Source organism: Erpetoichthys calabaricus, chromosome 17 (genome assembly GCF_900747795.2).
Source record: "Erpetoichthys calabaricus chromosome 17, fErpCal1.3, whole genome shotgun sequence".
Classification (NCBI taxonomy): domain Eukaryota; kingdom Metazoa; phylum Chordata; class Cladistia; order Polypteriformes; family Polypteridae; genus Erpetoichthys; species Erpetoichthys calabaricus.
In genome coordinates, this window is record NC_041410.2 from 96,487,879 (window position 1) to 96,503,175 (window position 15,297).

At 45.8% G+C, this 15,297-nt stretch overlaps 1 protein-coding gene across 1 annotated transcript in view; it reads right to left on the reverse strand.

The window, feature by feature from the left end:
- Positions 1-15,297, reverse strand: part of cnn1b (calponin 1, basic, smooth muscle, b) — a 33,494-nt gene that overhangs the window by 811 nt on the left and 17,386 nt on the right. The window contains exons 2-6 of the mRNA XM_028823375.2: positions 8,372-8,493; positions 7,558-7,624; positions 4,718-4,855; positions 1,900-2,016; positions 1,172-1,318 (exon numbers count right to left, since the gene is read on the reverse strand). Of these exons, the coding sequence (XP_028679208.1) occupies positions 1,172-1,318; positions 1,900-2,016; positions 4,718-4,855; positions 7,558-7,624; positions 8,372-8,493 (591 nt within the window). The remainder of the gene's footprint in view (positions 1-1,171; positions 1,319-1,899; positions 2,017-4,717; positions 4,856-7,557; positions 7,625-8,371; positions 8,494-15,297) is intronic.

Here is a 15,297-nt window from a genome sequence, read left to right on the forward strand (position 1 = left end):
AAAGACGTTAAACGGATGAGGAAGAGCGCAGCGCCTGACAAAACGATCTGCAGGGGGCTCGGCTCACGGGCGCTGCCCTGGTCGGTAGAAGGACACGCCAGTCAAAGAGTTTGTTTAGTTTGGAGTGACGGCCGTAGAAAAACATTTAATCTCCAGAATACGCAATGCTGGACAACGGCAAACGATATTAAAATGTCCGTTAAGAAATCTCCCTTTGCTCGTGTCACGGCGGCTAATTGTATGCCAACAACGTCCCAAGGCCCTGTATGTTCACGATGAAATGGTGTTTGAATCGAAACCCCCCCCTCCCACCTTTACGTTTCTATTCATAGCCACCGCTGATGTCCCCCCTCAGATTATTTAGTGACGCTCTGTGACACCACATGGGTGACCTCATTAGGTGTGGCGTGACCCTCGCTTTTCTTTAACTTGTAATCTTCAGTTGTTCTCGTCTGTTGTGCACATTGCAATGTCGACATCACGTGACGCACAGCATTAGCCAATGACTAAGCAGCTACTGGGCTGGACATGTGACCAGCGGGTCCGTGTTAGCCAATGACTAAGCAGCTGCTGGCCTGGACATGTGACCGGTGTGTCGACGTTAGCCAATGAATAAGCAGCTGCTGAGCTGGACATGTGACCGGCGGGTCCGTGTTAGCCAATAAATAAGCAGCTAATGGGCTGGACATGTGACCAACAGGTCCGCGTTAGCCAATGAATAAGCAGCTGCTGGGCTGCACATGTGACCAGCGGGTCCTGTTTCAGATGATGAGAGTGTTCTCCAGAAGTGATTTTATTTAACAGTATTTTAGTAAAAGTTCTTGTGTTTGGGACACGGCTGGCATACGGCTGGATGACGTGACATGTGGATTATGTGACATCGGGTTGGTATTGTTCATTAATGTCCAGCAGGGGTCACCGCAGATGCCTGCTGTGTCAAACACGTCGCTGTTCAGCATGAAATCTGAATAAAATGTTGTTGGCCATCACTACACTTGACGTGAGCTAAGTTAGTTCTAAAAATGGTGATATGTGTTTTTGGGTGACGTATCCTTTACGATGGACACACCAACCACTAAACCAGTCAGAAGGTCCATGCAGTGAGTAAGAATGGTGCCCAGCGGGGTGTTTGTGCCATCAAGAGCAGCAGGCCCAGTTACACACTGCTTACCTGTGTGGCTCCCTTGTTGGTGCCCATCTGAAGGCTGATCGTGGACTGGTCCACAGGTTTGTCTACACCAGTCTTGGGGTCATAAAGGTGGCGCCGAGTGCCGTAAGATGTCATACCCTTCTGGCTGGCGTACTTGTTTGTACCCATCTGGAATATAAATTGCATTTTACTTCACTGGTTGAGAAGTGGGCATAGAACAGGGCAGTAAAGGTGGCAATGACACTAAACACCCTGGAAGGACGGCCTCAGGCCATCTGTATGCCAACTCCTCAGCTGAATGTGCTGAAGACACCGACATGGCATAAAACGGGCACATGTCTGCCTATTCCACCCTGGAGAGATTTTAACTTGTGAGGGGTGGAATGTTGGCAGACTTTCAGATTGCATCAGATGTTAAGAGTGCTAGACCACCTTCAGCAATGCTGGCAAAAAGACCCCTGAAGGAATATCTCGGACAAGGAGTCGATAAATCACAAGGTTCATTCTTCTTCTTCTTCTTCTTCAGTTGGTGCAGACACGCTGTAACGCGCATAAAAATCGTAGACCAGACCCACCTGTAAAAAATATCAGTGATTGGATGCCAAGTGTGAATGGCGCCAGGCAGGTCAGGGCTGCGATTTAGCCCCCCCCCCCCTTTTTTTTTTTTTTGCATCATAGAGACATAAAAGGTGAGATGGCCCCCTAAACAAAACTTTCTAAGTCCCCCCCCCCCCACACTGGTGGCCCACCTGTAAGCCGATGATGTTCCGTCCCTCCTTCAGTTTCTCCGGGTTGAAGCGCCGCTGTTGCTTCTCTGCGTATTTCACTCCCACGTCGGATTTGGTGTGAAAGCCTTTCGTCTTTGCCTGAGAAAGTAAAGAGGATTGGAAAGAAGGAAAAGTCAAAGGCAGAAAAGGAGACCCCCAGGCCACGTTGTGGTCCCCGTAGTTTCATACCACATGAGCATGGCGGATGTTCTAGAACTGGAGGACCACCCTGGCTGCAGGTTTTCATTCTAACCCTTTTCTTAATCGGTGACCTTTTGAATTCATTTTATTTGATTTGCTCTTTAAGACTCAGACCCCTTAATTGTTTCTTTTTCCTTAATTAGCGGCCAAACAATCACGAGATGCAAAATGAGCCAAAAAACTGGTGTCCATCAAACAATATCAGAAAATGAAGAACGATGAGGGTCTCAGGAATGTCGATCTGCTCAGGTCCCCAGCGCTCTCAGAAAAGAGAAGATCAAGTTTTGTAAATGTCTGCCATTACACACTGAGAGCAGCAACAAGCCACGGAGTTCAATGAACAACGAGACTCGGCGCCTCATTCAGCAGCTGCTTGGAGTTTGCGGCCTGACTTGGGTGGTCTTCTGTCGGCTCCCTCACTTCACATTTCATTTCTCTTTGGGTGCCATTTAAGGAAAGAAATGAAGAAATTCAGGGAGAAGTCAATTAAAATGAATCCCCAAGAAGTTAATTAGCAGCACAAACAGGACACGCGTTAAATAAAAGGGTCAGAATGAAAACCTGCAGCCAGGGTGGTCCTCCAGGACCGGAGTTGGGGGGGCGGCTGTTCTAGAAGCAGCAGCGACGTGTGCCAGTGAGTGTATTTCTTACAAGTCAATTCTGCTTTGTTAAGATTATTTTCAATATAAAAGCAGTCTTGATAATTTTCAGAATAATTGTCAATAACATATTGTTTAATAATAATAATTCATTACATTTATATAGGACATCAGAACTGTTTATATTGTTAATTTAGAAACACACAAGGCCCAGAGTCCGGGGTCCAAACTGCAGCCTGCCTGCTCTCCTTGTCTCTTTTAGCATTTAGATGGACTGTTGACTCAAAATGGCCCCCATTGGGCCCTCTCTGTGTGTGTCTTCATAATGAAGAAGGTGCCTTTAGAAATTTGTGGAAGTCCCCAGACGGGACACCAAACAGTGCTGTCCCTTCAAAGCTTTCATTACCAGCAGGACTACAAAAACAGCCAAAGCACTCGAGTCACAGTTGTGCTTGAATGTTTGTGAACCCTTTAGAATTTTCTATATTTCTGCATAAATTTGACCTAAAACATCATCAGATCTTCACTCAAGTCCTAAAAGTAGATAAAGAGAAACCAGTTAAACAAATGAGACAAAAATATTATACTTGGTCACTTATTTATTGAGGAAAATGATCGAATATTACATATACTGTATGTGAGTGGCAAAAGTATGTGAACCTCTAGGATTAGCAGTCAGTTTGAAGGTGAAATTCAAGTCAATGGGATGACAGTCAGCTGTGAGTGGGCACCCTGAGTTAAAGTCTGCTCTTCACAACACACGTTTGTGGAAGTGTATCATGGCACAAACAAAGGTGATTTCTGAGGACCTCACAAAAAGAGTTGTTGATGCTCACCAGGCTGGAAAAGGTTACAAAACCATCTCTAAAGAGTTTGGACTCCACCAATCCACACGTCAGACAGATTGTTACCCTCCCCAGTAGTGGTCAACCAACAAAGATCACTCCAAGAGCAAGGCGTGTAATAGTCGGCGAGGTCACAAAGGACCCCAGGGTAACTTCTACGCAACTGAAGGCCTCTGTCACATTGGCTAATGTTCATGTTCATGAGTCCACCATCAGGAGAACACTCAACAACAATGGTGTGCATGGCAGGGTTATAAGTCACCAAGTATAATATTTTTGTCTCATTTGTTTAACTGGTTTCTCTTTATCTACTTTTAGGACTTGAGTGAAAATCTGATGATGTTTTAGGTCATATTTATGCAGAAATATAGAAAATTCTAAAGTGTTCACAAACTTTTAAGCACCACTGTAGTTGAGGCCTGCAGTGCAGCGTCGGCCAGCAGAGGGCGCACTTTGACGCCGTTGCTCTCCAGACGTGCAGTTTGCCTTTTTTTTTTTTTTTTTGCCACGTTTTATTCTCCTAAACTGCGGATCTTCTTACATCGCCCTGATTTTGGAATAAAAGGCCCCTCACGGGACACAGAGATGTTTTCTTTGTTCAGATTTGGGTGCGTAAAGGAAGACTTGAAGCTGTAAGCACTTGATTATATTCCCTGATGTTCATTTTTGCTGTTTTTAATATTTAAATCTTTATGACTTCACTCCATTGAATCCCATCATCTGCTGAAAGGAATGTCTGAGGCCAATCTGGTGCTCCGGTCGTCCATCGCGATACGCTGGAGTGAAGGATGAGGGTGTTTGGTTCAATAGCAGCCCATTGTAATTGGGGGGGGGGGCATCGGTCACTTCAGAGTACACCTGATCTGAGGCAGGGTGGAGCGGGCACTGTTAGGAGTTGACCAGAACCCACAGAGGAGATCCGTGGCACAGCGGGCATGCTGGGGGCTGCGTGCTGTGAGGTGAGAATGTTGGATCACGTTAGTCACCAGTGTGCAGCGTTATTCCTTATTTTGGTTTATTTTCATTTTCTTAGTTTAGAAGTTGAACTGAAGGCTAACCCTACTTGCTGAACCGAGACGCTTTATTAATAATTTGAAGTTGTGCCCGCTCTGCACAGTTGGATGTCAAAGTGTAGAAAGTGAAAAGGCATCTTACCAGTCCGGCGAGAGCCATCAGTGTGCTCTGCACTTGAGTGTGATTGAAGTTTTCAAAAAGGTCGTTGGCCTCAAAAATATCCACTGGCTTCATACCGTAGTCCGTGATGGCTTTGATGAAGTTGCCAATGTTTTCAAGCTGATAAGACAAAATAAAAAGAGTAATCCGATATAATCACAAGATGTGTTCTCTACACCAGGCGTGTCACACTCACTACCATTAGTGGGTCAGCGGGCCGCACTGTAACAAATACGATCCAAATATTATACAGAGTTACTGTACCTTCCATTCCAATACTGAAAACTTTACAAAATGTAACACAACTATACTTCCTTAGAAGGCTGGCGTCCTTCAACATCTGCAATAAGATGCTGCAGATGTTCTATCAGACGGTTGTGGTGAGCGCCCTCTTCTACGCAGTGGTGTGCTGGGGAGGCAGCATAAAGAAGAAGGACGCCTCACACCTGGACAAACTGGTGAGGAAGGCAGGCTGTATTGTAGGCACAAAGCTGGACAGTTTGACATCTGTGGCAGAGCGACGGGCGCTGAGCAGACTCCTGCCAATCATGGAGAATCCACTGCATCCACTGAACAGGATCATCTCCAGACAGAGGAGCAGCTTCAGCGACAGACTGCTGTCACCGTCCTGCTCCACTGACAGACTGAGGAGATCGTTCCTCCAACACACTATGTGACTCTTCAATTCCACCCGGGGGGATAAATGTTAACATTATTCAAAGTTATTGTCTGTATACCTGCATTGTTATTACTCTTTAATTTAATATTGTTATTATCAGTATACTGCTGCTGGAGTATGTGAATTTAATAAAGTGTCTATCTGTCTGTCTATATTTTGTGATCCTGCTGACTATACTAAAATGAATATCTTTCTCTCTATCGATCTATCGTGTAAAGAAAAGCCGTTTATTTCCATACAATGTCTGTCCACTTAGAGTCTTAGCCTGGTCCAGCCTTACAGTCTGAGATCTTTTTCTTTTGTCCCGGCACTTGGCATCTCTTGTTAGTTACCCGCTCGTCAATATCAGGCTTGACATCTTGTGCAGCTGCAACGTTTATGACAGACGAATGGGTCTCGACGGTAAGTCTTGGTAGCTTTCATTCACGACAACAATTGCTCACAAAGGTAAGTGCTTCCGAACATAGACAGTACTCTCGATGCCAGCGTACGGATCTGCACATACGAGGGTGGCGGGTAAGCATACAAGCCTGGCACACCAACTTGGTTGTATTTTGCCTTCAGAATCGAATCTGACTGCAGGTCAGTCAACTCCATGTGGATATTCTCAACGTATGGTGTGGTGTAGGGTGACGTAAACTGCGCCAAGTCCTGTTCGTGTGACCTGAAATCACGAAGCCGCTCACTGGATTCATTGCTCGGTAATTCAAGTTGGAAAACAAATCCTCCAAAAATCTAATTTTACTTTACTAAGTTTATTTCAGGGGCGGCATGGTGGCACAGTGGGTAGCGCTGCTGCCTTGCAGTTAGGAGACCCGTCTGAGTTCACTTCCCAGGTCCTCCCTGCGTGTCCTCCCACAGTCCAAAGACATGCAGACACCATCATCAATGGTCTCACACACACACACACGTTACATGAACATCTTGACAGAGAAGTAAACTGAGAGACGCGTGATAAAGTCAAGTGGAGCTAACAGCCGTCCTGAACAGACGAGTTTGGAGTCAGCTGACCTGATTAATTTCGGTAGGTCATTCCAGAGCTGAAGCCCCTGCTGTCACCCATGGGGTGTAAATTAGTGTGAGGCACAACAAGATGGCCAGAATCAGAGGACCTTAGGGGGCGGGCAGGCACATAGTGATGGAGAAGGTCACTGATGTAGTTTGGCGTAAGGTTATTTAAGGCTTTGTAGGTCATTAGTATGATTTGATATTCAATCCTGTAGGACACGGGGAGCCAGTGATGGCGGAGCAGGATGGTGTGATGTGCTCGCTGCTGCTGGTGGTCCGTGTCAGGACTCTTACAGCTGAGCTGTGATCTAAGATTACAAGGGGCACCTGCCAGCAGCGAGTTACAATAATTGATGAGGGATGTGATAAAAGCAGGGATGAGCGTCTCAGTGTTAGTAAAGGAGAGGAAGGAGCGAACACGGGATACGTGACAGAGGTGAAAGTAAGAAAGTTTCTTCATATGATTGATGTGGGCAGAATAAGAGAGGGAGGAATCCAAAATGACCCTGAGATTCTTTGCAGCAGAGGCAGGTCTGATGAGATCACCACCAAGATGGACTGCGAAGGAGCTCGTTTTATGAAGTTGCACTTTAGTCCCAATTTGCAGGAGTTCAGTTTTGTTGCAGTTTCATTTTAAAGAGTTCTGCGCCATCCAGGTATTGATGTCACTGAGGCAGGTTGTGAGCTGAGAGACCTCTGATGTAGAGTTGAGTGTCATCTGCATAAAAATGATAACCCAGTCCATAGCTACGGATAACATGGCCAAGGAGAAGACTCTAAATACAGAAGAGCAGAGGGCCGAGTAACAGAGCCCTGAGGAGCTCCTTGTGTGACTGGCGCTGAGTTGGACCTAAGAAAAGACCTCAAACCTCAACTCAGCAACTTTAAGGTAACCAGAGGGGCACATTTGGGTGAACACCCTGTTTTTGTCCATATAAGTGGGGTGGGGGGGTCATTTCTAACTCGTGATTTGAATGTGAAACAAGCACAGTAGGCCCAATTTCAACTTTAATGTAATGGGAATAAAGTGAAGCCACAGGAGGAGCAAAATGCCCCTTTGCCCACCCATTGTGCAGCAGGACGTGCCGATTTGAACGTACTGCACACAAAGCCCCACAGGGTTCAGCCAATGTACCTGGTGCCAGTTTTGAGAGGAGTTGTTGATCTTCCTAATGGAGCCAGGCTGCAACTTGTTGACGAGTCTGCAACAGATAAAAAAAAATCATTTCTAGTGTGGATGATATTTGCTCTTTGATTTTATTTCCATAAGTAAAGCCCCTCTGACCTTAGATGGCCGAATATGACCCTCCACATATAATTTACACGACAAACCCACTTGTTTAAAACATCCATCCATCATCCAACCCGCTGTATCCTAACTACAGGGTCACGGGGGGGTCTGCTGGAGCCAATCCCAGCCCACACAGGGCACAAGGCAGGGTGCCAGCCCACCACAGGGCACACACACACACTTAGGGACAATTTAGGACCACCAACCCCCCCTAACCTGCATGTCTTTGGACTGTGGGAGGAAACCCACGCAGACACGGGGAGAACATGAAACTCCACGCAGGGAGGACCCGGGAAGCAAACCCAGACGGGTCTCCTAACTGCGAGGCAGCGGTGCCACTGTGCCACCCTGTTTAAAACATACCAGAGGAAAATAGAAAACAAGTAGACATTCACCGCGTAGCACCAGGCAGTTCACTGAATGAACGCCAAGTCAAGCATGAGTACTGCATGGGGCACAGCGTGGGCAGGAACAGTGGCATGAGGGTGAACTCTTATCATTGTACGCCACTGGGGCACCTTCATAAGCACATTTCGGTCAGGTAGAATGCCCAGTGGGACTGGGTGGTCTTTTGGCCTGAAAACCCCAAGAGAAGTTTTTTAAAATTGTCTTCTGTCCTCTCTGGCCGCCTGACCATAGCATGACGTGTGGTACTCACTCGCATAGTATGACCCCGTCCTTGAGGGCCTCCATGAAACTCTCTCCCATTTTTTTCCCAGTGATTTCCTCTATCCAGAAGCGCAGCTCTTCTTCCTTATGCGGGTCGTACTTTTGGGCCAGCTAAAGAACAGAGACAGGAACAGAGTTTAGTGCGGGCCTTCAACGTGCAAAGCAGCAACCTCTTTGAATTCTGTTATCTCCACACCACATGTGACAAAGTCTCACGAGACCGCCAGGCAGATTTGACTTTGCTGTAAAAGATCGTCCATATGAGGGAGACGTTCATACAAAAATGTGCTTCCTATGCACCCCACCGAATTGGACATTCAATGAGTAATTAACAAGCATTAGCGGGACTGGAGACCCCACTGAACGCACTCCGAGTGTTCGCGGCTCTCTCTTCTCTCATCTCCATTAATTCTGTTCTCATCACTTGCTCAGGGGACCTCACCCACCATGCTGGGCTTCCTCTCGTAGCCCTAAAATGTGCTGTGGCCCTAAATCACATTCCTCTTTGTATTACAGTTACGTTTAGGAGACTTACGTGAAGATTATCACACACACACACGTTCAGCGATCCCAGCCAGGCAAAGTCTTGAGTGGTGCCAACTGCCAGTCACTCCACAAAAGTAGGCATTGGATTCTCCACATTGGGATCCACGATCAGCAGCACTAAGGGACATGCGGGTGTCATTGTGACTCGTATAAAAGCACAAGACTTCTGTTTATATGTCACTTACTAACTAAAATATGGCCTCCTGTTACTGAAGTTGTTCAAATCATTGAGGAGCAACCGCCACGGCCTTCATAAACCCTCTGGGTATCAAACTGGCAATTTTGCCCACACTTGGTGCCCTTTTATTATTTCAATCACTCTACATTGGTGATTCCCATCTTGGGGTGCACACCCCACTGGAGGGCAATTTGAGAATTTAGGTCTGTTAATTTATAAAATGAAAAAACAGAAATTCACTGATAGATTTCATCATGAAAAAATATGTATAATATGAATTTTTCTCTTTGTTAGTTTTCTCTTTGTACAGGTTGAAACTGTTCTTGTATAATAACTTTAGTGGTAAATACTATAATACATTCAATTTATATGCAAGCAATAATGTAAACTGAGATTTTATTAAATATTTCATGTAAAAAGAAATTAATGTCAATGGAAGACATTATTGTTCATTCTTCCTCAGGTATAACACTTACCTTTATTGTTACTATTGGGAGACAATCAGTTTATTTCTTATGGAGATGATGTGCTCCACATAGGCTTCAGATAAGATGGAGTAAACGTCCATCCATCATCCAACCTGCTGTATCCTAACTACAGGGTCACGGGGGTCTGCTGGAGCCAATCCCAGCCAACACAGGGCACAAGGCAGGAAACAAACCCCGGGCAGGGTGCCAGTCCACCGCAGGGCACACACTAGAGATAATTTAGGACCACCAATGCACCTCACCTGCATGTCTTTGGACTGTGGGAGGACACGGGGAGAACATGCAAACTCCACGCAGGGAGCCCCCGTTGAAATGAACCTCCTAACTGTGAGGCAGCAGCGCTACCCACTGCGCCACCGTGCCACCCTTTTACTTTCATACGAAAATCAGTTTTACTGCAGGAGCGTACAAAACCTCCGCCGTTCCAATGATGTGCCCTGCTGTTCTTTGCTGTACTTTCCTGCCCGTAAACAAATCATTTTTATTTTTACGGAGACATTAATATATTTATATAAACATAGAAGAGATGGTGAAGAACCCTTTAATTTATGATTTTACAACTGGCTTGGGTTTTTCTACTTAGAAATCGTTTTTACCATTAAAATAATATGAATTGTAACAATGATTATAAAGTTTTGCAATATAACAAAAATATAAAATGATCAAAATATTACAGAAAAAGCTGTCATTAAAGTTATTTTATATTTATGAATATCGTGTCTCTTATTATATATTTTCAAAACTGTATTTTCATATTACTTCATATTTTATATATATATATATTTTAACAATTTCTTAGTGACTGCGGTGGGCTGGCGCCCTGCCCGGGGTTTGTTTCCTGCCTTGTGCCCTGTGTTGCCTGGATTGGCTCCAGCAGACCCCCGTGACCCTGTAGTTAGGATACAGCGGGCTGGATGATGGATTACAATGTTTGCTGGTTTAGGGTTCTTCCTCTGAGCTGAGCGTTCATTTCCTGCCAGACCCGAGTCTGATATTCTAGATGGCCACTCTGGGGGGCTCACCACTCACATATTTAATTTGCTGGTAGCCTGCAAACTAGTAAGGAAGTCTGCAATGAGTTGCTAGGTCAATAAATCAGAACGAGAAAGGCAAAGTGGCATGACATGACCTCAGTACCTGAATTAGTAGGCCGTGTAAAACTGAACCTCCTGGGAGCTCCAAGTGGATTTTAGTTTGAGGGGGAAAAATTTTAAAACTTTAATGAATACGCTCATTGAGAAAAGAAAAGTACAAATTATTCTCTGCAGGCCTAGCAAGAACCCCAATAAAAGTGAGTTTTATCACCTCACCACATGAAGCCCCAGAGGTACTCGAGAAAGGCTCGCACTGCAGAAATTTAACGCCATGGATTGTGGGTCAGGGTGGCACTTGGTATTGGTGGGGAGGAGGTACAGGCTGGCGAAACAGCAAATGATCAAATACGTCATAAATGAAGCCACTTCTGCGACAGCCGTCTCTGTGACGGAGGTTAAATAAAAGAAAGGAGCGTTTCTTCTCCTTATTGACGTGCCATTGTTTTCTTGTGATCACAATTAAAACGTCAGTTCTGCTTTCTTTTTGACATTACACTCCCTTACTGTAATTCTGGTGCCGTCGTTTCTGTCAGATGTGTGCTCGGGGCTTTGTCTGCGAAGCTACAGAACTGATGTCCTCACATGTGTCAGAGTCGAAGCGAACTTCATTGTCATCTCAACCACATACAAGTATACAGGCAGACGGAATTGTGAAGCTCGGGGTCCACAGTGTAACAGCATGAAGTGCAAATAATAAATTAAAAATAGAATTAAAATGTAAAATTAAAACACAAACAAGACAAGACAAAGAAGTAGCAGCAATACTGATGACTAGTAAGCAATATGAACATTGATGCAGTGTATGGGATTTGCAATCTAGATACATAAATATAGTCAATAGATATATAATATAATAAATATATAAATACTGTAATAGATAATACAGACATTACCAGTGTATGATAATAGTTGTTTAACAATGACAGGTCAGAATACTTGAGGCTACGTCTCCACAACTCTTTGTTGCAGGGGTCCCCATTTACGGTCCTGGAATTCTGCACTGACTGCAGGGTTTTGTTACAATTCAGAACCCTAATTGCATATTTTAGTTTAAATAAAAACATTTGGGTTTTATTTGTTGCCCAGTTTCTTAACCAGTCATCAGATAATGATGAGGTGCAAATGACAAAGGAACCAGCAGCTCTGCAGCTAACTTGCCTCCATTTAAACCTGTGTGTGTTCATCATGAAGTGTCTCTGTTAGTAAAAGGAGAGAGAAGAAGAGGAGCAAAAACAAACAACACTGCAATGTGGAAGAATGAAAGTACAGATAAGCCATACGGGTCAATACCAAGTTTATTATCTGATAGATAGATAGATATGAAAGGCACTATATAATAGATAGATATTCATCTTAGTATAGTCGGCAGGATCACAAAGATAGATAGATAGCTATCTATCTATCTATCTTAGTATAGTCGGCAGGATCACAAATATAGATGGATAGATAGATAGATACTTTATTAATCCCAAGGGGAAATTCCCATACTCCAGCAGCAGCATCATACTGATAAAGAAACAATATTAAATTAAAGAGTGATAATAATGCAGGTATCCAGACAGACAATAACTTTGTATAATGTTAACGTTTACCCCCCCTGGTGGAATTGAAGAGTTGCATAGTGTGGTGGAGGAACGATCTCCTCAGTCTGTCAGTGGAGCAGGACGGTGACAGCAGTCTGTCACTGAAGCTGCTCTTCTGTCTGGAGATGATCCTGTTCAGTTGATGCAGTGGATTCTCCATAATTGACAGGAGTCTGCTCAGCGCCCATCGCTCTGCCACGGATGTCAAACTGTCCAGCTCCATGCCTACAATAGAGCCTGCCTTCCTCACCAGTCCCTCTTTTTAATGCTGCCTCCCCAGCACACCACCACATAGAAGAGGGCGCTCGCCACAACTGTCTGATAGAACATCTGCAGCATCTTATTGCAGATGTTGAAGGACGCCAGCCTTCTAGTGAAGTATAGTCGGCTCTGTCTTCTCTTGCACAGATCATCAGTATCGTCAGTCCAGTCTAATTTATCATCCAGCTGCACTCCCAGGTATTTATAGGTCTGCAACATCTGCACACAGTCACCTCTGATGCACACGGAGTCCATGAGGGGTCTGGTCCTCCTAAAATCCACCACCAGCTCCTTGGTGTTGCTGGTGTTCAGGTGTAGGTGGTTTGAGTTGCACCATTTAACAAAGCCCACGATTGTGGTGTCATCAGTGAACTTTAGCTCGTGGCAGGACTAGGTCTAGTGCTAGGCCTGACTTCTAATTCTGAAAGTGTTTGGAGTGAAAACCTGCAGCCACTGCAGACCTCCTGGACAGGCGCTGAGTACCGCTGGCCAGTTTCAAAGGTGGGTGTTGAAATTGCAAGGATTTCTATGTAAATATTGTTTTTTGGTTTTTTAATGCACTTTCTTTCTTTCTGTTGGTCCCTTTTTCAAACTCCTCTCCTTATCGAAACTCTCAGCACTGTCAGAGAACCTCGCTGAAGTGAATCTGATGTGACGCCAGTCAGAGGAGAGCAGATGGCGCGGAGATCGGCCACACCGTTGCTTTTCTTTGCCTGCCTGACTCCTGCTACCTCTCAGTCGTATCCCCCCCCCGTCCCCCCATCTCCCTGGCTCCTCTTTCATGATCCACATTCCTGTATCCCAGCCCAGAGAACTTCTTTCTGACAGTATGCAACATGAGCCAACACAAACAAGAAGGCCACAAGCTCCAAAAACTGAACAAAAATGTAAATGTGAGATGGGCCGCGTCCGGGACGCATGAAAGAGAATCGCACACAGACGGCTTCTTCTGGAGGCCGCGGCGCTCTTAACAGAAAGACTTTCATTTTTACTCTGCGTAGCTCGTGCACACGCACAGGGAGCGTAATATAATGAACCTGCCGAGGTTTATTAATAATAATAATTCTTTGCATTTATATAGCGCTGTTCTCACTACTCAAAGCGCTCAGCACTTGCCGTTTGAGGGCCCAACAGAGCCGAGTCCCTATTGCCATTTACCTTCTGATTGCCAGTGCAGATCCTCAGCCTCAGAGCCACCACTCCGCCTTATTACGCAAACTTCGGCCATCTAGAACTCATACAGCGCTTCTCATGTCGGTCCGTATGTTGAGGAGGTCTACTAACCCACCAGCCCCCTAAATTCTAAACTCTAACCCGTTGCACTCACTGTGTTCCTGTAGGGCGCCCTGCACATCTCCAGTAGCTTCTGCTGCCTCCTCCCCGCACAACACCCTTAAAATGTAAGCAGAGTCCTCTTAAAAACATGGCCTGGGTCTCTTAGGGTCCCAGCGGAGTGGTGGCTCTGAGGCTAAGGACCTGCACTGGCCATCGGAAGGTAAATGGCAATAGGGACTCGGCTCTGTTGGGCCCTCAACCCTAACCTGCCAAGCGCTTTGAGTAGTGAGAACAGCGCTATATAAATACAAAGAATTATTAGACCACAGTTTCATTAGGACCCCTTTCTTTAGGGGGCCACAATACAGGCTTTGTCAGGCCAGGGTTCACAAACAGACACTACTGGCTGGGGATCAACATATACGAGAGAGAAACACCGCGACCCTCACAATTCTCCGCTGTCACTTTTGGCCTTGGGAGCTGCGATGCGAGATAATCGCTCAAATACGCCATCAGGTGGGAATTTCTAAGGAATGACGTGATGACTCGAGAAATTTAGCGCTGAAGTGCGAGCTGGATGAACCGATAATAGCTGGCTATCAAGTGTCAAGTTCAACTGGCCTGCATGTTCCCAAAGAGAAACGATGTCAGTGGCCTACTGTCCCTGCCAAGGGCTGAATGACATACTACTGGGCTAGACTGGCAGGCTGGCACTCTCACTGCTTGGTGCATAGTGACAACGACTGGATTGTCCGAATAGTTGACAGCGCGGCTGTTGCTCCTTCACAGACAGGCCACTTGTAAATGAATGTAAAACACTGCAGGAATTTCCAAAATCACTCTTGGGAAGTAATTGTAAGAGAGTGTTTATGACATCCTGGTGTAATCCATCCATTTTCCAACCCGCTGAATCCGAACACAGGGTCACGGGGGTCTGCTGGAGCCAATCCCAGCCAACACAGGGCACAAGGCAGGAACCAATCCTGGGCAGGGTGCCAACCCACCGCAGGACACACACAAACACACCCACTAGGGCCAATTTAGAATCGCCAATCCACCTAACCTGCATGTCTTTGGACTGTGGGAGGAAACCCAGGCAGACACGGGGAGAACATGCAAACTCCACACAGGGGGGACCCGGGAAGCGAACCTCAGGTCTACTAACTGCGAGGCAGCAGTGCTACCTACTGCACCACCGTGCCACTCCTGGTGTAATGCTGTGTGGTAAAAGGAGCTATATTGCGCCCGACCCGACACGATCTTTTATTTTTCTTATTTTTCCGTGAACCCCACAGGCAATACACAGTCCCCAAGTACTTAATCAGAACACGCAATCCTGCACCCTGGCACCACCACTCCTCCCGTCTAGCTCCGTCCTCTTCTTCCCGATTCTGGCTCCTGACTGGTGGCTGCTGGCCTCTTTTATATTTCACCCGGCACCGCTCCAGGTGCTTGATTGGCTTGTTCCGGGTTCTCGATCTGCACTTCCG